The sequence below is a fragment of the Phyllobates terribilis genome, unplaced genomic scaffold, assembly GCF_046119375.1.
Source record: "Phyllobates terribilis strain yellow unplaced genomic scaffold, ASM4611937v1 Scaffold_5__5_contigs__length_657084704, whole genome shotgun sequence".
Classification (NCBI taxonomy): domain Eukaryota; kingdom Metazoa; phylum Chordata; class Amphibia; order Anura; family Dendrobatidae; genus Phyllobates; species Phyllobates terribilis.
The window spans coordinates 184,879,707-184,903,463 of record NW_027362765.1 but is presented as its reverse complement, the minus strand read 5'-3'; the positions used below and the strand labels follow the sequence as shown (position 1 = coordinate 184,903,463).

Here is a 23,757-nt window from a genome sequence, read left to right as displayed (position 1 = left end):
TAGAGGCGTAATTCTGACAGGCCACACTTGCACTTAGTTCTATATGTAAAAAATTATTAGCCATGATTTCCATCTGTACACAGCTCCAGCATGCCGCACCTCGCCCCACTCAGGATCGTGCACACAGCAGAAAACAGCAGTCACATTCTCTTGCGCAAAACCTTGACGTGGGCCGTGGAACGCAAACTTCCGGATTCTCACACTAGTTGTTGTGATCTTACTAACTCCGCCTATTGATTAACATGGACCCACCTACTTCCTAGTGGCGACTTTCTGATTGGCTACACAGCTCTAACCTCCCTCTATGCTCCCCTAGCCTATGTCCCCCCAGTAAGATGTCTTCTGCTGTCACTGAGGTCCAGTGCTTGACAAGCACGCAGCTAGGAATAAGATAACATGGCGGCCGTGCCTGGGGGAGCCTGACACAGAGGAGGAGCAGAGCCTGAACGCCGTACAGAAGGTGAGCTGTGCCGAGCAAGAGGCGGTACTGAGCGGCTGCGTGTAGTAACGGGAGACCGCACCGAGCGCCTAATGTGCAGACACCTGACGGAGGAGGACCCTCCCCCTGTGCATGAAAGCCCAGACCACCTCTGTGTGTATATACCGTGATGACTGAGGACCACCTCTGTGTATACAGTGATGACTGAGGACCACCTCTGTGTGTATATATACAGTGATGACTGAGGACCACCTCTGTGTGTATATATACAGTGATGACTGAGGACCACCTCTGTGTATACAGTGATGACTGAGGACCATCTCTGTGTGTATATACAGTGATGACTGAGGACCACCTCTGTGTATACAGTGATGACTGAGGACCATCTCTGTGTGTATATATAGTGATGACTGAGGACCACCTCTGTGTATACAGTGATGACTGAGGACCACCTCTGTGTATACAGTGATGACTGAGGACCACCTCTGTGTGTGTATACAGTGATGACTGAGGACCACCTCTGTGTGTGTGTGTGTATACAGTGATGACTGAGGACCACCTCTGTGTGTGTATACAGTGATGACTGAGGACCACCTCTGTGTGTGTATACAGTGATGACTGAGGACCACCTCTGTGTGTGTATACAGTGATGACTGAGGACCACCTCTGTGTGTGTATACAGTGATGACTGAGGACCACCTCTGTGTGTATATACAGTGATGACTGAGGACCACCTCTGTGTATACAGTGATGACTGAGGACCACCTCTGTGTGTATATACAGTGATGACTGAGGACCACCTCTGTGTATACAGTGATGACTGAGGACCACCTCTGTGTATACAGTGATGACTGAGGACCACCTCTGTGTGTGTATACAGTGATGACTGAGGACCACCTCTGTGTGTATATACAGTGATGACTGAGGACCACCTCTGTGTATACAGTGATGACTGAGGACCACCTCTGTGTGTGTGTATACAGTGATGACGGAGGACCACCTCTGTGTGTGTATACAGTGATGACGGAGGACCACCTCTGTGTGTGTATACAGTGATGACTGAGGACCACCTCTGTGTGTGTGTGTATACAGTGATGACTGAGGACCACCTCTGTGTGTGTATACAGTGATGACTGAGGACCACCTCTGTGTGTATATACAGTGATGACTGAGGACCACCTCTGTGTATACAGTGATGACTGAGGACCACCTCTGTGTGTGTGTATACAGTGATGACGGAGGACCACCTCTGTGTGTGTATACAGTGATGACGGAGGACCACCTCTGTGTGTGTATACAGTGATGACTGAGGACCACCTCTGTGTGTGTGTGTATACAGTGATGACGGAGGACCACCTCTGTGTATACAGTGATGACTGAGGACCACCTCTGTGTGTATATACAGTGATGACGGAGGACCACCTCTGTGTATACAGTGATGACGGAGGACCACCTCTGTGTGTGTGTATACAGTGATGACGGAGGACCACCTCTGTGTGTGTATACAGTGATGACTGAGGACCACCTCTGTGTGTGTGTGTATACAGTGATGACTGAGGACCACCTCTGTGTGTGTATACAGTGATGACTGAGGACCACCTCTGTGTATACAGTGATGACTGAGGACCACCTCTGTGTATACAGTGATGACCGAGGACCACCTCTGTGTGTGTGTGTATACAGTGATGACTGAGGACCACCTCTGTGTGTGTATACAGTGATGACGGAGGACCACCTCTGTGTATACAGTGATGACTGAGGACCACCTCTGTGTATACAGTGATGACTGAGGACCACCTCTGTGTATACAGTGATGACTGAGGACCACCTCTGTGTGTGTGTGTATACAGTGATGACTGAGGACCACCTCTGTGTGTGTATACAGTGATGACTGAGGACCACCTCTGTGTGTATATACAGTGATGACTGAGGACCACCTCTGTGTATACAGTGATGACTGAGGACCACCTCTGTGTGTATATACAGTGATGACTGAGGACCACCTCTGTGTATACAGTGATGACTGAGGACCACCTCTGTGTGTGTGTATACAGTGATGACGGAGGACCACCTCTGTGTGTGTATACAGTGATGACTGAGGACCACCTCTGTGTATACAGTGATGACTGAGGACCACCTCTGTGTGTGTGTATACAGTGATGACGGAGGACCACCTCTGTGTGTGTATACAGTGATGACTGAGGACCACCTCTGTGTGTGTGTGTATACAGTGATGACTGAGGACCACCTCTGTGTGTGTATACAGTGATGACTGAGGACCACCTCTGTGTGTGTATACAGTGATGACTGAGGACCACCTCTGTGTGTATATACAGTGATGACTGAGGACCACCTCTGTGTGTGTGTGTATACAGTGATGACGGAGGACCACCTCTGTGTGTGTGTATACAGTGATGACTGAGGACCACCTCTGTGTGTGTGTATACAGTGATGACTGAGGACCACCTCTGTGTGTGTATACAGTGATGACTGAGGACCACCTCTGTGTGTATATACAGTGATGACTGAGGACCACCTCTGTGTATACAGTGATGACTGAGGACCACCTCTGTGTGTGTGTATACAGTGATGACGGAGGACCACCTCTGTGTGTGTATACAGTGATGACGGAGGACCACCTCTGTGTGTGTATACAGTGATGACTGAGGACCACCTCTGTGTGTGTGTGTATACAGTGATGACGGAGGACCACCTCTGTGTATACAGTGATGACTGAGGACCACCTCTGTGTGTATATATACAGTGATGACTGAGGACCACCTCTGTGTATACAGTGATGACTGAGGACCGCCTCTGTGTATACAGTGATGACTGAGGACCACCTCTGTGTGTATATACAGTGATGACTGAGGACCACCTCTGTGTATACAGTGATGACTGAGGACCACCTCTGTGTGTGTATACAGTGATGACTGAGGACCACCTCTGTGTGTATATACAGTGATGACTGAGGACCACCTCTGTGTATACAGTGATGACTGAGGACCACCTCTGTGTGTGTATACAGTGATGACTGAGGACCACCTCTGTGTGTGTGTGTATATACAGTGATGACGGAGGACCACCTCTGTGTGTGTGTATACAGTGATGACTGAGGACCACTTCTGTGTGTGTGTGTATACAGTGATGACTGAGGACCACCTCTGTGTGTGTGTGTATATATACAGTGATGACTGAGGACCACCTGTGTGTGTGTGTGTATATACAGTGATGACTGAGGACCACCTCTGTGTGTTGTGTATACAGTGATGACTGAGGACCACCTCTGTGTGTGTGTGTGTGTATACAGTGATGACTGAGGACCACCTCTGTGTGTATATATACACAGTGATGACTGAGGACCACGTGTGTGTGTGTGTGTGTGTGTGTGTACAGTGATGACTGAGCAGGGCTATGGAGTAGGTAAGCCAAACCTCCGAATCCAACTATGACTCCTCAATTTCCATGACACCATCTCCCTCATATATGGCTCATGTTTAAGTTTAAGTCATAAATTTACTGTAGTAATATGGTAACATTAGGCGATATTCCAAGGCACGTACTAACAAGCATGAATAAAAGAAATTAATGAAAAGAATGAACATAACTTATTGGTCCAAAAATAATAATTGGTTTCTTGGGCATCTTAGACATGGAATATATGTAGATACTAGGGGAGTGAACACATATTCCATAAACAGGTGTATATTATATTTCATTCCCTTAGGATCTACATATATTCCCTATTTAAAATGCCCAAGAAACCAATTATACCGCTGTATATTTTTGGACCAATAAGTTATGTTCATTCTTCTTATTTATTCCTTTTCTTCATTCTGTTTAGTATGTTCCTGTTCCAGTCTCCTGTATATCATTAAGTTTCCAACATGCTTAATACGTAATTAATATGGATATGACCGCCTGACCCTGACCACCAAAACTGACTACTTTTTTATCTCAGATTCAGTGCTCGGTGTTCAGAACAGCTTTTAAAAATATAAATGATGCTGTAAAATCCAATTGCTGCCATGTCAGTTTTAATGGAAAGCTCCTATTACCATGCTGACAAAATGTCTGCCATTTTGCCTCATAGAGACCTTATTGACATCTCACAGTTACGAGATATTGGCATTTCCCAGTTCCCAAACCAGCCAGCGCGCCTTTAGTATACACAACATTTTTCGCCCGATGTATCAAAGCTTTCACATCAGAATTCTGGCGTAAAAGCTTTGAAAAGTTGCAAAATGTAAGCGCAACTTGGAGTTGTGGCAAAGTTTTGCGACTTGTCATTCTCAGGCAGTTTGTCTCAACCCCGATTAGATTGGCAGCGCTGGGTGAATTCATGACAAGGAGTGGTGTTCGATACCCAACAAATCTCACTGGGACTGGATAGAGATGTACGCTGCACGTCGAATGCTTCTGATTCGTGAAGAGGCTTACATCTTCATGAATCAGGAGCGTCGGACGAGTGCCGTATAACTCTGTGTGCGCCTTGCCACAAATCTTAGTCCACCCTTTGCTGGTGTAAGACTTGTGGCGTAGCGAATGCCGACACTCGTCATGAATTTGATTAGCGGCGGTGGTCACGCCCCCATCCCACCCCTGCTCCGCCCATTTCAGTGGAGCCAGGAGAAAATGGAGTTAAGACTCCCAAGAGTCGCATAAATAGGCACAGTTCCAAGTTGCACTTATGTTTTGCGACTTTTTAAAGCTTTGTTGCCAAAATTCTGCTGTGAAAACTTTGATGATTTGGGCCCATTGAGCCAAAAATTATGCTTGACCCAAATTATTTATGGACATATGCACAGCCCCTTTGTATACTCCTTACACCCAGAAAATGCCCCCCAATCTAATGAATTTATACCCCAAAATGAAATGTGCTCTATTTAGAGGTTGTCTATACTGAACCAGTGAAGTCTTAGAGATTGATCACTCACATCCTTTTTACCCATTTGGAAAGAGTTAGTCAACAACAAACGATAAATGGTTTCCAATGTACATTAGGGAAAACTAATATAATTAAATGTGGAAAACTTTTTGAATCACCTGATATCTCTTCTTGTCTTGTGGTTCATGTTGGTCGGAGTGTCTACTCTAAGCCGTGGAGTTGTGGCACAGATTTTGGTGGCAGGGAGCTTCCTCCTGCTCACTTTGTCGGTGACGTATATGTAGGAGCTAGCGTTCTGCCTTTGTTCATTAGCCAAGCCAGCCCTTATCCTTGTTATGGCTTATTTACAGATTGAGGGGGGGCTGACTTTGCTAATGAACAAAGCTAGACAGCTAGCCCCTTATGTGTCATCAACATTCAGTCATAGCTGAAAGTGTTGGCAGCCTTGAAATTGTTCCAGAAAATGAAGTATTTCTCCCAATTATTGCAATTACACATTTATACATGTTTATTTTCCTTGTGTGTACTGGAGCAACACAAAAAGAGGCAAATTGGACATAATTTCACACAAAACCGCCAAAATCGGCCAGACAAAACTGTTGGCACTTTTCTAAAATTGTGGGTAAACAACTTTTGTTTCAAGCATGTGATGCTCGATCAAACTCACCTTTAGCAAGTAGCAGGTGTGGGTAATATGAAAATCACACCCGAAACCAGATAAAAAGGGGAACAGTTGACGAAATTTTTTCATTGTGTGTCTGTGTGTGCCACACTAAGCATGGAGAACAGAAAGAGGAGAAGAGAACTGTCTGAGGACTTGAGAACCAAAATTGTTGAACAATATCAATAATCTTAAGGTTACAACGCAGGGCTGTGGAGTCTGAGTCGGTATAAAATGGACCAACTCGGACTCCTAAATTATATAGTAAATTGGTACAGTAGTACAGTGCAGGATGTGCTGTAAATGTTTTCATAAGAATTTGGGAAAGTTATGAAATGTCCTATAAATGTCTGTTCTATTCCTGATCTAAGGATTTCGGCTTTTAGTTGAGATGAATCTGTGCTGCACTTTATGTACATGCTCAGTAGTGAGGCAGTGTCATGAATCTGTGCTGCACTTTATGTACATGCTCAGTAGTGAGGCAGTGAGATGAATCTGTGCTGCACTTTATGTACACGCTCAGTAGTGAGATGAATCTGTGCTGCACTTTATGTACACGCTCAGTAGTGAGGCAGTGAGATGAATCTGTGCTGCACTTTATGTACACGCTCAGTAGTGAGATAAATCTGTGCTGCACTTTATGTACATGCTCAGTAGTGAGGCAGTGAGATGAATCTGTGCTGCACTTTATGTACAGGCTCAGTAGTGAGGCATAAGATGAATCTGTGCTGCACTTTATGTACATGCTCAGTAGTGAGGCATGAGATGAATCTGTGCTGCACTTTATGTACATGCTCAGTAGTGAGGCAGTGAGATGAATCTGTGCTGCACTTTATGTACACGCTCAGTAGTGAGGCAGTGAGATGAATCTGTGCTGCACTTTATGTACATGCTCAGTAGTGAGGCATGAGATGAATCTGTGCTGCACTTTATGTACATGCTCAGTAGTGAGGCAGTGAGATGAATCTGTGCTGCACTTTATGTACACGCTCAGTAGTGAGGCAGTGAGATGAATCTGTGCTGCACTTTATGTACATGCTCAGTAGTGAGGCAGTGAGATGAATCTGTGCTGCACGTTATGTACACACTCTGTACTGAGGTAGTGAGATGAATCTGTACTGCACTTTATGTACACGCTCAGTAGTGAGGCAGTGAGATGAATCTGTGCTGCACTTTATGTACACGCTCAGTAGTGAGGCAGTGAGATGAATCTGTGCTGCACTTTATGTACACGCTCAGTAGTGAGGCAGCGAGATGAATCTGTGCTGCACTTTATGTACATGCTCAGTAGTGAGGCAGTGAGATGAATCTGTGCTGCACTTTATGTACACGCTCAGTAGTGAGGCAGTGAGATGAATCTGTGCTGCACGTTATGTACATGCTCAGTAGTGAGGCAGTGAGATGAATCTGTGCTGCACTTTATGTACACGCTCAGTAGTGAGGCAGTGAGATGAATCTGTGCTGCACTTTATGTACACGCTCAGTAGTGAGGCAGTGAGATGAATCTGTGCTGCACTTTATGTACACGCTCAGTAGTGAGGCAGCGAGATGAATCTGTGCTGCACTTTATGTACACGCTCAGTAGTGAGGCAGTGAGATGAATCTGTGCTGCACTTTATGTACATGCTCAGTAGTGAGGCAGTGAGATGAATCTGTGCTGCACTTTATGTACACGCTCAGTAGTAAGGCAGTGAGATGAATCTGTGCTGCACGTTATGTACATGCTCAGTAGTGAGGCAGTGAGATGAATCTGTGCTGCACTTTATGTACACGCTCAGTAGTGAGGCAGTGAGATGAATCTGTGCTGCACTTTATGTACACGCTCAGTAGTGAGGCAGTGAGATGAATCTGTGCTGCACTTTATGTACATGCTCAGTAGTGAGGCAGTGAGATGAATCTGTGCTGCACGTTATGTACATGCTCAGTAGTGAGGCAGTGAGATGAATCTGTGCTGCACTTTATGTACACGCTCAGTAGTGAGGCAGTGAGATGAATCTGTGCTGCACTTTATGTACACGCTCAGTAGTGAGGCAGTGAGATGAATCTGTGCTGCACTTTATGTACACGCTCAGTAGTGAGGCAGTGAGATGAATCTGTGCTGCACTTTATGTACATGCTCAGTAGTGAGGCAGTGAGATGAATCTGTGCTGCACTTTATGTACATGCTCAGTAGTGAGGCAGTGAGATGAATCTGTGCTGCACGTTATGTACATGCTCAGTAGTGAGGCAGTGAGATGAATCTGTGCTGCACTTTATGTACATGCTCAGCAGTGAGATGAATCTGTGCTGCACTTTATGTACATGCTCAGTAGTGAGGCAGTGAGATGAATCTGTGCTGCACTTTATGTACATGCTCAGTAGTGAGGCAGTGAGATGAATCTGTGCTGCACTTTATGTACACGCTCAGTAGTGAGGCAGTGAGATGAATCTGTGCTGCACTTTATGTACACGCTCAGTAGTGAGGCAGTGAGATGAATCTGTGCTGCACTTTATGTACATGCTCAGTAGTGAGGCAGTGAGATGAATCTGTGCTGCACTTTATGTACACGCTCAATAGTGAGGCAGTGAGATGAATCTGTGCTGCACGTTATGTACACGCTCAGTAGTGAGGCAGTGAGATGAATCTGTGCTGCACTTTATGTACATGCTCAGTAGTGAGGCAGTGAGATGAATCTGTGCTGCACTTTATGTACATGCTCAGTAGTGAGGCAGTGAGATGAATCTGTGCTGCACTTTATGTACATGCTCAGTAGTGAGGCAGTGAGATGAATCTGTGCTGCACTTTATGTACATTCTCAGTAGAGAGGCAGTGAGATGAATCTGTGCTGCACTTTATGTACATGCTCAGTAGTGAGGCAGTGAGATGAATCTGTGCTGCACTTTATGTACATGCTCAGTAGTGAGGCAGTGCTGTGGAGTCGCAGTTGGAGTCGGAAGTCAGGGAAATGTCGGAGTTGGTGGTTTGGCTTACCGACTCCACAGACCTGGTTACACGTCCATCTCCAGAGATCTTGATGTTAATTTGTCCACGGTGCGCATCATAATCAAGAAGCACTGAAGATAATGACTGTAGCAAATCTCATGGCACTGTAGCTAATCTTCCTGGATGTGGACGACAGAGAAAAATTGATGAAAGGTTGCAGCGCAGGATAGTCCAGATGATAGTCCAGGGCTGTGGAGTTGGTAAGCCAAACATCCGACTCCATAATTTCCCTGATTTCCAACTCTGACTCCACAGCCCTGTCTCACTATTGAGCATGTACATAAAGTGCAGCACAGATTCATCTCAACTAAAAGCCTAGATCCTTAGATCAGGAATAGAACAGACATTTATACAACATTTCAGAACTTTCCCAAATTCTTCTGAAAAAATTTACAACACATCCTGCAATGAACTACTGTACCCAATTTATTATATATTTTAGGAGTTGGAGTCGGTCCATTTTATACAGATTCTGACTCCACAGCCCTGCCTGCAGGCTCAGGGTGCATCAGTGTCAGTGCAAACTATCCGTTGACATTTCAATGAAATAAAGCGCTTTTGCAGGAGACCCAGGAGGACCCACTGCTGAAACCGAGACAAAGGTAGACTGCAGTTTGCCAAAATGTACAAGAGTAAGCCAAAATCCTTCTGGGAAAGAGTCTTGTGGACTGATAGAGCTTCTTGGTAAGCCACATAATTCGACAGTTTACCGAAAGCGGAATGAGGCCTACAAAGAAAACAATACAGTACCAACAGTCAAATGTGAGTTTGGGATCGCATTGTAGTGCCCAGGGTCAGAAAGCTGGGTTTGCGTCCTAGGTCATGGGTCTTCCAGCAGGACAATGACCCCAAACAAACTTCGAAGCTCCCAGAAATACATGGAAACAAAGTGCTGGAGAGTTCTGAAGTGGCCAGCAATGAGTCCAGATCTAAATCTCATTGAACACCTATGGAGAGATCTTAAAATTGCTGTTGGAAGAAGACACCCTTCAAATATGAGAGACCTGGAGCAGTTTGCAAAAGAAGAGTGGTCCAAAATTCCAGTTGAGAGGTGTAAGAAGCTTGTTGATGGTTATAGGAAGTTATTCCAAAGGGTGTGCAACCAAATATTAAGTTGAGGGTGGCAACAATTATGTCCGGCCCATTTTTAGGGTTGTGTGTGAAATTATGTCCAATTTGCCTTTTTTTTCCATTGTTCCAATACACACAAGAGGAAATAAACATGTGTATAACAAAACGTGTAATTGCAATAATTTTATGGAAGAAATACTTCATTTTCCTGTTACAATTTCAAGGGTGCCCACACTTTCAGACGTGAATGTATGTGGAGGGTGAGAGCCTGTGCCGGAACTGTCATCAGTAAGCAGATGTCATTTTTTTGCACTTGACCTTCTGCACTAATTGGTGCCTTTCGTGTAGTTGTATAGAGAAGATAGATTCTTGTCCTAATATATACTAATATGCGATAACGATAAAAGTGTTTGATTATGCACTGTCTGGTTTCATAACTCCATTTTTTTCAGGATTCTCCTAGAAAAACTTCACATTTTATTGCATTTAGGAAGAACTTGCTGTTTAATATGAGATCCGTCACCCTCAAGGACTCCACCAGCTCTTTACCGAGGTACACATGTGTATACATGACCACATTGCAGCATTTCCTAGCTGAGCATTTAAAGAGGTTGTTCACTTTGTTTAGGACATGATTTTGTGGCTCTTACTAAGATATTAGCATTACAGGCTCTCCTCCTGCACTTAGTCTGGTCTTCCTCACCGAATGCACAGAACTCCTGTTCCCAAAATGGTTGCTGATCGATGGGCATGTGACTAGACATGCCCATCAGCCTCCACCAATTGAAAAATGTCAGTTTCCCTGTGCATTGTTTTTCAATTGTAGGAGACTGATAGACAGGTCTGCTCACTTAGTCTTTTTGAGAACAGGAGAGTGGTGCAGTCCATAAAGAAGGCTGTGTTATAATAGAGGAAATTTGTAATACTAAGGCTATGTGTACATGAAACGCTGCTAAAACGCTTGTTAATAGCTCTGCCATGCATAGCAATGCTAATCTGGATGTGCTGTGCACATGATGCGGAAATTTCCGCTCCAGATTCGCATTGCGTTAAAAAACGCAGCCGGACCTTTTCTAGCGCGATCCCGCAGTGAATTCGCACCCAGTGAGCTCCATTGAAACGCAGCAAACCCGCAGGTATATGTGGATTTGCTGCATTTCAATTAAAGTCAATGGCCGCAAATTCGCGGCGGAAACGCGGTTCGGATGGTATCCGGGTTGGAGAGGAGGACTACAACTCCTCTCATCCCAACTGCTGCTCCCACTGATAACAAACCAGGCAATGTGAACTGAGGTCTAAGATGGTAGACATGCAAGAAATAGGAGCATGTTCACACTAGCAAAAAAGAAACAAAACCTACAAAAGACAAAAGACAAAAATATATCTCATACCCTACCATCATTATATATAAATGTAAAGCAAAGTTGCATAATAAATATAGGGTACTTAGTGAACTATTTTTGATCAAAAAAAGTATACAAGCCGTCCCACCAGCGGCAAGGTGACCCTAAATTGGGACGGTACCTATACTGCCTATATTAAAAACCTTACTGTATATCAAAGTTGAAGTAATGCATATTAAAGGGTAGACAAATAGGACCGGGTCCCAACTCCAGACCACCCAGGCCCGTGGTAAGCTACATATATACCAGTCAGCTCAACAAAGGGGATGCCACACCCTTAAATTGCACAGAATGCAAACAAGACAAAAAACCAGGCAATGTGAACTGAGGTCTAAGATGGTAGACATGCAAGAAATAGGAGCATGTTCACACTAGCAAAAAAGAAACAAAACCTACAAAAGAGGTTTTGTAGGTTTTGTCCCACTGATAACAGCAGGAGCGACGTGGCTGGGAGGAGCAGTAGTCTTCACAGCCAAGCCGGCCACCACACGCTGTTAAAAAAAGAAAATAAAAAAACCTCTATACTCGCCTGTCCGGCCGGGCCCCGGTGTCCTCCTGGTCCCTGGGGGCGATCCTCTCCTCCCGGCGGCCAGCGGTATACTGCGGGGAGTGGGCTCGCTCCCCGCAGTGTACTGAGCTGCCAGGACCTGCGGTGACATCAGCGATCATCAGAAGAAAGTTCCCAGGGTGATGGCGGTGAGAGCTCACTGGGGCTCATCAGCTGATCTTCAGCTGATGAACCCCGGTGACCTCCTGCACAACTATGTATACTGACAGGGGTGATTTTACACCCCTGTCAGTATACAGTGCTGTCTTCAGCAATCACTGATGTCACTGCTGTAGATGTCACTGCTGTAGAAGTGACACGGATCATTGTGGGACACTCGTTGGCAGTACGTGGACTGCGTCGTTGATGGCGGACAGGTGAGGGATATGGTTGTTTGTTGTTTTACATTTTTTTCAGGAGATCGATGGCTTCACCGAGGCATATAATACTATTTTTTTTTTTTAAAACTGTGTGTTTTTTATTTCATTAAAATACTTTATTCTGGCCGTGTTTTTATTGAAAAGGTGGCTACCACTTTACTACGCAGTTAGTAATGGGGGCGTCTTATAGACGCCCTCCATTACTAACCTGGACTTCATGTCGGCCGCCAATACAAGGTTGACGTGAACCCCAACCCAATTACCCCACTCGCCACGACTACAGGGCAGTGGGAAGAGCGGAGGCTGGTGATATTAATAGCCGCGGAGGGGGCTAGTATCCATGTCCCCTTCCCTGGCTATTAATATCAGCCTGGTGCTGTCTAGTTTAGCCTTTTCTGGTTAGATTTTATAGGGGGACCCCACTTCAATTTTTTTTTTCTGGGGTCCCCTTGTAGTCTAGCCAGTAAAGGCTAAACAAACAGCTGTGGGTTGATATTAATAGCCATGGAACATTGTTGGCTGATGGGCCCTTCCCTGGCTACTAATATCAGCCCCCAGCGGTTGGCTTTCCCTCTGCTGGTTATAAAAAATGATTCCGGAGCCCACACCATTTTTTTTTTTTTGGCTCTGTGCCCACGATTCAGACCTATAAGCGCTTTGGACGCATATTTTTTGCTGCATCCAAAATGTTGCATTCTATTGAACGCAGGTAAATCCACATGTGTTCACTGAACCATGCTGATTTACCGCATTCAATTCTTTCTAGTCGTCAAATTTCTTTTGCGCAGACTAGTGACTACGCAAGAGAATTTGACATGCTGGGGTCTTGAAAGACGCGCCACATGTCAGTGTCCACGGCTGATTCGCGGCCTCTGATGTATGCATAGTGGACATGGGATTTCTAGAGATCCGATTCACTATACTGTAACATCTGGATGCTGTGGGTTTCACGCTGCATAAGCATGTAGCGTCAAACCTGCAGAGACTCCTGACTGTGGCCACGTACCCTAACTCATCCGCAGCTTGTCAATTTCTGACACGCTAGTCTCCACTGCAGATTTTGACTGATTGAAGTGTCATTATATGCGGTGGATTCACATGTACCGACAACAAAAGTGGTGGCATTAGAACACCACGTTTTGGACGCAACAAAAATACGCTGCGTCCAAATCGCTGCTGAGTGCTGATCGGGGGGACGTATCTGCTAACGAACCAGCTGTCAGATGTTAATTATGGCCAGGGACTATGTTTGCAAATGGCACCTTCCCAGGCTAAAAATACCAGCTCATAGCAGCCACATAAATTACATGAATAGAAATGTTAATGAAGATTGGGTGAATGGGACTAGCTGACACCTAACTCTTTTGTTTGGTTATGACAAGGTGTCAATCAGATCTTTTCATGACCAAACCTAATTAAAGAGTTAAATAAACACACAGACACAGAGTAAACACTTTATTTGAATACAACAGACACATTCTTTAATTTTTTCAAATTAACCAATATACTCACCCCAGTTCTGATGGTAATCCAAGGTCCAATTGTCCCACCAAATAACTTTATTTAGCTCCAAAAAGCATTCATTGATGTACAAAAACGCTTCAAAAAAACGTGTCAAAAACGCATGTAAAATCCGCATGCGTTTTTCCTGCCAAGGAGATGCGGAAACGCTCAGGAAATTTCTGCTTCAAATACGCATCGTGCGTACATAGCCTTACAGTACTGGTAAAGTTTGGACACACCTGTTCACGCAGTTGTTTTCCTTATTCTTTTACTTTGATGCCACTTTTACATACCCTTTGCACTCGCTCAAGCAGCTTCATCAAGGCAGTCACCTGCAATGGCTTTCCAACAGTCCCAAGGTGTAAAGCTGAGTCTCTTCTCACAAACAGGCAGAGAATAAGGGTAATTAAGGAGTCCAAGGTCAAAAGCCAGGAGGGTACATCATAAACAGAGGGAAGAGCCAAAGGCATAGTCCGGTAACAGTCTGAGGTCAGAAAACCAGGAGGAAAGTGAATCAGAGCAAAGGGAGCAGGCAAAATGGATGGTCAAAATGAGGTCCAAGGTCAGTTAGGAAAAAGATTCACAAGCAGAGCACAAGGCACAGAGCTGACTGTACATCTGGCAGAGATCTGGGACTGACAGCCCAGCTAAGTAGCTGGGCAATCACCTGGGACAGGGAACACCTGAAGGTAGTTCAGAACCTCCCAGTCTCAGATTGGCCGGCCGAGCCGTCAATCAAAACATTGACAGCTCAGCACGCCCCTGCACCAGACTGGACAACTGATCTGTCCGTAACTGCATCCCAAACATCCCAAACACATTGAGAGGTGGAATTGTGACACAAAGGGAGTTTTCCACTTTCTGAAAAGTGGACCACAAACTCTGTAAATGGCTAAAATAACAAACAGAGGAGTTACTCACCCTGCTCAGGTCCAGTGGCAGGTTCCCCCCTACTGCTTGGGTCTCAGCATTGTGGACACAGCGTGCATTACCTCTGTAGCCAATCACTGAGCTCAGAGGCTCATGCCGTCTACCTCGTCTACATTTGGAGTCCAGTTTCCTGAAAGTGGAATACTTCTTAAAGGGTATATACACACAATGTCTCTTTTGATCCAGAGCCTGCCTGGAACCCATCTGAAAAGAATGCTAAAAAAGAAAGAACTAACATAAAGCAATGTAATGTCAACGTGACTTGCTGTGCACATGTTCTGTCTTTTGCCACTTCTTTTAACCACTTCAGGCTTCAAATGCTGTGAAACGGTTAAAAGAAGTGACCAATCCATTCTCCTGGCAGCTTATGCTTAGAGGCCACAACTATGTCCTGTGATAATTTAAAAAAAAAAAAAAATCTGCAAAGCCACTGCAAAAGATGTCTGAAATGAATATTCAGGGAAAACACCGCCAGCAGGTTTCCTGAAGTGTCTTCTGCTACAAAAACAATGTGGGTACACTGGTATCTAAAAGACGCTTTGTGCCCATACCCTTAAGGGGTTCTCAGAGGTGCTAAGCACTTGTTTGCTGCTATGCCTTTACTTGGATGTCCGAAATCAAATTTGGCTTGAGGTCGGGTGATTGTGGAGGCCATGTCATCTGACACAGCTCTCCTCCTTGGTGACATAGCCCTTACATAGTCGTAAGCATACAGCATCCAAAACGTTTGGTCGTAGAGAAAAGGCTTGTTTATTACGTCATACACATCACAGCAATGTTTCGACCTATCATAGGGCTACCAATTTTGGATGCTGTCTACCTTTGTTACTGTGGATCTGTTACCAACTGGGATTCCTTGGTTTTTTGGACTTTGCGTTTTGGTGATACAGGAGTGATGTTGACCTCTTTAATCTTTATAGTCCTTATACATAGCCTGGAGGTATGTTTGGGGTAATTGTCCTGTTCTTACACAAATGATAGTCACACTGAATGCAAACCAGATGGGATGGCATTTCGTTGCAGATTGCTGTGGTAGCCATGCTGGGTAAGTGTGCCTTGTATATTTAATAAATCATCATCAGTGTCATCAGCAAAGCACCATCACACCTCTCCCTCAATGCTTGATGGTGGGCATCAGACCACTTTTTCTGCATCTCACAAACACATGGTTGGTACCAAAAATCTCAAATTTTGACTCATCAGAGCACAGTACAGATTTCTACTGATGTAATGTTCAGTCCTTGTGTTGCTTGACCCAAACAAGCCTCTCTCTTTTTTGCTGACTGACTTCCGACTTCACGACTGCGACTGCACAAGCTGGCCTCACTACTGAGCATGTACATAAAGTGCAGCACAGATTCATCCCAACTAAAAGCCTAGATCCTTAAATCGGGAATACAACAGACATTTATAAATTCTTATGGAAAAAGTTACAGCACATCCTGCATTGTACTACTGTACCAATTTATTATATATTTTAGGAGTGTGTTGGTCTATTTTATAACGACTCAGTCTCCACGAAAATGGACACCGACTCCACAGCCCTGGTACCAACACTGACTCTGCAAAACACACCTGTTGGTCAGAAACACTTTCTGAAGGTTTGCAATGATTCCACAAATGAACTCAAGGCATGCATTTTCATTGAAAGCCATTCCAGTTGACTATCTGATGAATGCGAAGGGGGAATATACAGTACAGACCAAAACTTTGGACACATCTTCTCATTTAAAGATTTTTATGTATTTTCATGACTCTCATTTGACCAAGAAGGCGAGTGATGGGGTGCTACACCAGATGACCTGGCCTCCACAGTCACCAGACCTGAACCCAATCGAGATGGTTTGGGGTGAGCTGGACCGCAGAGTGAAGGCAAAAGGGCCAACAAGTGTTAAGCATCTCTGGGAACTCCTTCAAGATTGTTGGAAGACCATTTCTGGTGACTACCTCTTGAAGCTCATCAAGAGAATGCCAAGAGTCTGCAAAGCGGTCATCAAAGCAAAAGGTGGCTACTTTGAAGAACCTAGAATATAAGACATATTTTCAGTTGTTTCACACTTTTTTGTTAAGTATATAATTCCACATGTGTTAATTCATAGTTTTGATGCCTTCAGTGTGAATGTACAATTTTCATAGTCATGAAAATACAGAAAAATCTTTAAATGAGAAGGTGTGTCCAAACTTTTGGTCTGTACTGTAGCTGTCATCAGATTAAAATGGGGTTAACTTGAGGAATCTATGGTTTAACACCTGTTTCTTTAATCCTTGTTTCCACATAAGTTCCTTTGAGGTTTTGCTGCTTTCAGTCTGAATCTACAATGTGTACATTCCATGGATAGATCCTGTACTATGTGAATTTATATTACAGCCCAATTGGTACAATAAAATATTGTTCTGTTTAGCTATTAGCAGCAGCAGTAGAATATATTGGACTCTTAAAGGGAGTCAATCAGTCTAAGCGCCAAAGGAGTCCTTAGGTCTTACGCATTGACTTTCATACATTTAGCCAATACTTGCATAATATGGTGCATCACAATCTTTTCCCTCATATATGATACTTTTGTTTTCTGTCCATGGTACTGAATCATTCCAAGTTTTTGCTACATATTGGTTTTGAAACTTTCAAAATGCCTTACGCCTCAGACAGAACCTGTATTGTTAGGGCATATGCACATGAGATGCCTTTAAAAAAGTTACTTGGGGTGCATTTTGGCTGGGTTCACAGGAGCATAGTTCACAGTCTGTACATGGTCCCTAATACCTGGACTGACCGTGGTTCTCCCGACCCTAAATTATGAGGCTTTGTGGTCAGTCCGGGAATTGCGGTCAGTATACAGACTTTGAAATACGCTTGTGTGAATTTAGGCTTAAGGCTTACATTTTCTCGAACGGTTGTCAGTTGAATGCTAATTTAGGCGCCCTCTAGATTATTAGCAGTAACAGAGAGAACCCAGAAACCTGTCAAAGAAATCTCTTTTGAAGTTGTAGAAGTGCATTGGGGTGTGACAGTGCACTTCCAACTTCTCAGCCTCACACTGGCTGATCAACAGGTTAGCCACTGACCTTTACCAGATGGCTTTTTACGTCAAACCATAGAGTATTGATGATCTATCCTTATCATAGGTCAATCTGTCAATGCCAATCTGCCGATGAACGGATGTAAAGATTGTATAGAGCTGCACTGCAAAGATCCATTCATTGTGTAGCAGCTGCTGCCAAGTACCGCAGATCAGATATTCAGGATAGGTTATGAATATCCTATGCTTAGAGAACCCTTTTAACATAGAAAAAAGAATTACAATATTAAATAGAAAACCTTCCTCACTGTTTCCTACAACGCTGTTGTGTATGATCCTTATATAGTATGGGGAGTAAAACTTTTCATTTTTCCATCCAGCACAATTGAGCCTCCTAACTCGCAGTGTAATAAATCTCTCCTGTATTGGAAGAAGAAAGTGCGCCTTGAGTATATGCGTCTGCAGCAGCTGAAGAGATTACAGGTCAACCAGGCTGCCGGGGTGAGTACAAGAGATGGCGAATTATAGTGTGTCATTACATAAGCTATGCTATTAAATAAAGTTTAATCTGGACATAGAAATGTAAATTTACCTACCATACTTCTTTAGTGAAAGTGGGGACGACGTTCACCTTTGCACATTAAATTATGTGCTTTATGGTATTTGTCCAGTCTACAAGAGAATCTGCAATCAAGTTCTGGATTACAGTGTTTTTTCCTTAGATTTGATGATATTTACCATGTAAAGAGGTGACAAAAGTCTTTCTGAACCTAATTCTTCTCTGTAAAGGATAACAATGCATGGTTCATGGGCTTAGAGCCTAAAGAAAGTGGAGTAGAACACCCAAACAATCAGAAACAAGGAAAGACTTATTTCAGTTTAAAAACACTTTTATTGGATAGAAAAATTAAAAGAGTTTCCTTTTCAATATATATATGTGACACTAATAGGGAGCGGTCATATAGGGTAAGAGAAACACACATAGCAGTTACGGCAATTAATTAGTGGGTCCCCCGGGAGAAGAATGCAGAAGATCCCGTCAGAAGGTACAAAATTAGTGAAACAGTTAGAATAATATATACACAATGTATACCATTGTAGGGCGTTTGTGCAAGTTCAGAGTCAGAAAACAGGAGAAAAATGGCCACTACTCAGATAAGAAAGATGGCCAGGATACAGAGACAAATCATGGTATAGAACTCACACATGGGGACTGGGGTAACCACGTGGCCGTACTGCAGCCCCGACGCGCGTTTCGTTGATCCAATTTTTTGTCATGGTTCATGGGCTGTAGACAACCTATCAACTTCCGATATGTGTATTATTGTTTTTTTTTTTAGCAAAATTCACTATGTGCACAAAAGTACTGAGACAGTACAGGAGCTTTTATGACATCAGATTCTAAATCAATAGGCTTTAATATAGAGTTCCCAATCACCCTTTCCCAACCCCTATGCAACTATAACAGCTTCCACTCTTCTGGGCAGGCTTTCTGCAGAATTTTGTACTTTGTTTTTGGGAGATTTTGCCCATTCATCCAGAAGAGCCTTTGTGAGGTCTGATGTCTGAGGTTACTGATGTTAGAAGAGAGGGCCAAAGTCGCAGTCTCATTTCAAGTTCATCTCAAAGATGTTGGATGAGGTTGAGGGCTATTTGTAACCAGTCATGTTCTTTCTCACCCAACCATTCCTTTATAGACTTTGTGAACCGGGCACAGCCATGGGGAACAGAAATTTTTTTTTCCCAAACTGTTCCCATAAAGCTGCAATCTACAATTCTCCTAAATATCTGGTATTCTGAAGCATTAAGATTTCCCTTCACTGGAATGAAGGGGTACTTTCCAACCCCTGAAAATAAACTTCATAGCATTATCTTTCTTCCACCAAATTTTAAAGTTGACACAATGCAGTCAAACAGGTAACGTTCTCCTGGAATTCACCAAGCCCAGGTTTATCCATTAGACTGCCAGATAGAGAAGCGTGAATCGCCACTCCACAGAACACATTTCCTCTATTCCAGTGGGGTGTGCTTTACGCCATGACATATGACTCTTGGCATTGTCCTTGGTGATGTAAGGTTTGCATGTAACTGCTCCACAATGGAATCCCATACCATGAAGCTCTCAGTAGACCATTTTTGTGCTGATGTTTAAGGGAATCTGTCGGTAGGATCCCCCATCTAAGTCATCTGTTTGGACATGCATATCACAGTTGAATTAAGTGATATTATCTGTGATCCGATGTTTTATTCCAAAGATATTCACATTTTTGGTAATATGTAAATAAGCTGTTAAGAACCATGGGTCGGACATAGATCTCCCTGAGAATCTGCCTTCAGAGCTTACTATACATGAAGTGTGACATGTAATGGCCGCTCTCTGCTCTCCTGATCTCACTGCAGAGCTGTGTGTGATTATAACTGGCACAGTACAACTGAGCTAACACAGTACTGCAGAACTGAACTTTCTCTCATTACAAACACATTTACAGTTGCAGTTGTCCTCTCACACTGCTGTCAGCTCTGCTGTACTGCCCTTCCCTTTCCACTGGCTGCCTGTGAGATGGAAGCTGAAGCACTGTGAGAGATCTGTAGCTGCAAATGTTTTTGCAGTGAGTCAACATTCACTTCTGCTGTACTGTGTTAGTTGTAATTACACACAGCTCTGCATTAAGATCTGCACGTTGTCAGCCATTATATGTCTCACACTGGGATCGCCCCCTTCCATTTAAAATAAGATCTGGAGGCAGATTCTCAAATTCTCAAGGAAATTTGTGTCCGGCCCATAGATCTTAACAGCTAATTTACACATTAAGAAAACTTTCTTGGGGATAAGACATCGGATTGTAGATATTAAGTTATCATTTTATTCAGCTTCCTATGACCTACATGTCCATATAGACTACTTAGGAGGGTTAATCCTACTGACAGATTCTCTTTAGTGCTAGAGGAGGGTTGGACTCTGCAGTTGTTGAGTCAGCGGAGCGTTGGTAACTTTTATGCACTAGGCGACTCAGCACTTGGCGACCCCAATCTGTGACCTTATGTGATCTGCACTTCGTGGCGGAGTTACTATTGCTCCTAAATACTTCCACTTTTCAAGTGATACGACTCAATGTCAGTGGAGATTGTAAACTCTGCAGCTAAGTCCGCATGGCATTGGCGACTTTTTTGCACTATGTGTCTGAGATGCTGTGGTTCCTTCCACTTCTTTTAACCCCTTAGTGACCACCAATTTTTTCTTTTTACTGACCTGCGATGTAAGAGACTAGCATCCCTCTACGAGTGACAATCCTGTAACTGTCACCTGTACAGTATAGCTGACAACTTGCTGCATCAGCCCCGATCAGTGTTGGCACCGACCATGGCCATTTAACCCCTTAGATTCTGCTGTCAACAGTGACTACAGATTAACACGGTGGGAGCCTCCCTATTTAACCCCATCGGCACCCTGAGATCTTGATTGTGTGGTCCTGATGTTTGCCTTCGCAGTTCATGGCCAAATAACGGCCTTAGAGTCTTCTGGCTATAGTGGCCTGTTCAGAAGTTATCAAAATTTAGGTGGTAAAAATAAACTTTTTCATTCTTGTCATCCCACTTTCCATTACTTCCTGAAAAGAATCAGAAGGGTTAATGAACTACATGAAAGAAATTTTAAATCGTTGAGGGGTGCGGTTTTTAAAATGATATCACTTTTGGGTGGTTTCCAACATATGGGACCCCCAAAGTCACTTCAAAACTGAACAGGTCCCTAAAAATAAGGGAAAAAAATGAAACATTTCTGCTACATTTTGAAACCTTCTAAAATGCTAACAAAATAAAGCAACACTTTATAAATGGTGCTGATATAAGCAGACATGAGGGAAATGTTATTTATTAATGTTTTTGTATGGTATGACTATCGGGATTAAAGGGATAGTCATTCAAAGTTTGAAAATTTGTGTACACAATGTGATATATCTGCGCTGGTGAGAGTGCTTATAAGGATGAGCTTACACTGATAAAATGAACTATAAAATGCAAAATTTTATTTTCAAATATTTGAGTTAAAAAAACTGTTATTGTATGGTTGGTTAAAACATGATATTGATAAAATTCAATGTGATGAAGTGAATTGGGTCACAGAGGTCCTTCGTATGTCACGTATAAGATGGTTTTGCAGTGGGGAAGATATGGAGGTTCCTGTGAAGGAAGATAGGAGGAGGGAAGTTTAACGGTGGTATTTAGATGAGCAAAAAAAAAAACTGGGATAGGAGTACTTACCGAGAGCTCTCCGAAACGCGTAGGAAGTTGGTCCTCTGTGGCATTCGTACGGACTAACCAAGTGATCACGAGTCATACAGGTCCTCAAGCGCTGCAGTAGCCACCGCACTCAGTCACCGGCCGGGACTGGATGCTTGAGCGTGTCTGTGAATCAATCACCCCCTCCTCCGAAACAGAACCTGAAGGAAACCCCAGGTAACGTCGCCACAAAATTCCAACGGCACTTACATTAATGCGACAGGGTCCACACGCCAGAACCGGTAAGTACTCCTACCCCTGGTAAACCACTCAGGGCAGCACGTCGCACGTCCGCCGGTACTACTACCCGCCTACACTATCGGAGTAGCAAGCCATAGATGCGAAGCTAACTACTCGGGTACTACGCAGCACGGCAAGAAGGGTGAGTGATCCTCTCTTTGCGTAGTACTAACCCAAAAAGCCGTAAGCATCTCAGCAGCTCTGACCTTGTTACTAACAGGACGTCTGCACTGGCACTAATTTTACAGTGCATCTGCTTAACAGCACCACCGGCACCAGCTCCAACGTGCCACACAAGAACCACTGAGCTACCGGACTGAAACTGCCCTCAAGAGTCTCTCAACCCATACCACTACTAGCGGAAAGTACGAAAACCACCTCTCTAAACAAGGGAGTAAGTCACCACTAAGCCCTTGTCTCGTCACTGAGACACTGAGCAATCCGCTATGACACCTACACAGGTGCCCACCCTATCTAGAATTTTACACCTTCCTAATTATCTCCTGCAGGTCTCCACCAGGAACGGTTGTACTTACTCAGAGCCTCCCAACTTAACCATCTTAGGCATTAATACTAAGAGGTAATTTATCATTAACTGTTGGTCCTATTCTCTCCAACTAGGTTGTACTAATTCCCACCTTAGGTCAATTTACATGTAATTAAGCATTACCACTCACGTTCTAGATGTCAGTCCCAATCTACTTTCTCTTTTAGTGACCAAATAGGAACCACAGGAACCATTAATCCTCGCCCTAACTAGACCATTTGATTGGCCACCAATAGCAGCAGGTACCATCCACGTTCGCTTGTACCTTTCCCATTTTTTTTTTTTTTGCTCATCTAAATACCACCGTTAAACCTCCCTCCTCCTATCTTCCTTCACAGGAACCTCCATATCTTCCCCACTGCAAAACCATCTTATACGTGACGTACGAAGGACCTCTGTGACCCAACTCACTTCATCACATTGAATTTTATCAATATTATGTTTAACTAACCATACAATAATATTTTTTTTAACTCAAATATTTTAAAATACAATTTTGCATTTTTTATCAGTGTAAGCTCGTCCTTATAAGCACTCTCACCAGCGCAGATATATCATATTGTGTACATTATTAACCCCTCTTTCAGCTGGTGGTAGCTGCATATATCCGCTGCAGGTCTGAGTGCTATTCCTACCAGCACCCCCACTAATTTCTTAAAGTTTGAAAATTGCAATTTTTAAAACATTTGTCAAGTTTCTGATATTTTTATAAATAAACGCAAAACATATCAACCTTAATTTACCATTATTATAAAGTATCATGTGTCACGAAAAAAAAAACTGTCTAAAAATCAATGGGATATGTTAAAGCATTCCAGAGTTATTACTACATAAAGTGACACTGGTCAGATTTAAAAAAAAATTGGTCCG

At 43.6% G+C, this 23,757-nt stretch overlaps 1 protein-coding gene across 3 annotated transcripts in view; it reads left to right on the top strand.

The window, feature by feature from the left end:
* The first annotated feature begins 264 nt into the window (after positions 1–264).
* Positions 265–23,757, top strand: part of EZH1 (enhancer of zeste 1 polycomb repressive complex 2 subunit) — an 89,221-nt gene continuing 65,728 nt past the window's right edge. Inside the window, exons 1-3 of one of the 3 annotated variants that reach the window (XM_073683596.1) lie at positions 265–460; positions 10,533–10,595; positions 18,203–18,323. In XM_073683596.1, coding sequence (XP_073539697.1) covers positions 10,552–10,595; positions 18,203–18,323 — 165 coding nt within the window. In that variant the 5' untranslated portion in view covers positions 265–460; positions 10,533–10,551. Of the gene's footprint in view, positions 461–10,494; positions 10,596–18,202; positions 18,324–23,757 lie in introns of all 3 variants that reach the window. The other 2 variants (XM_073683597.1, XM_073683595.1) reach the window with 2 other exon arrangements.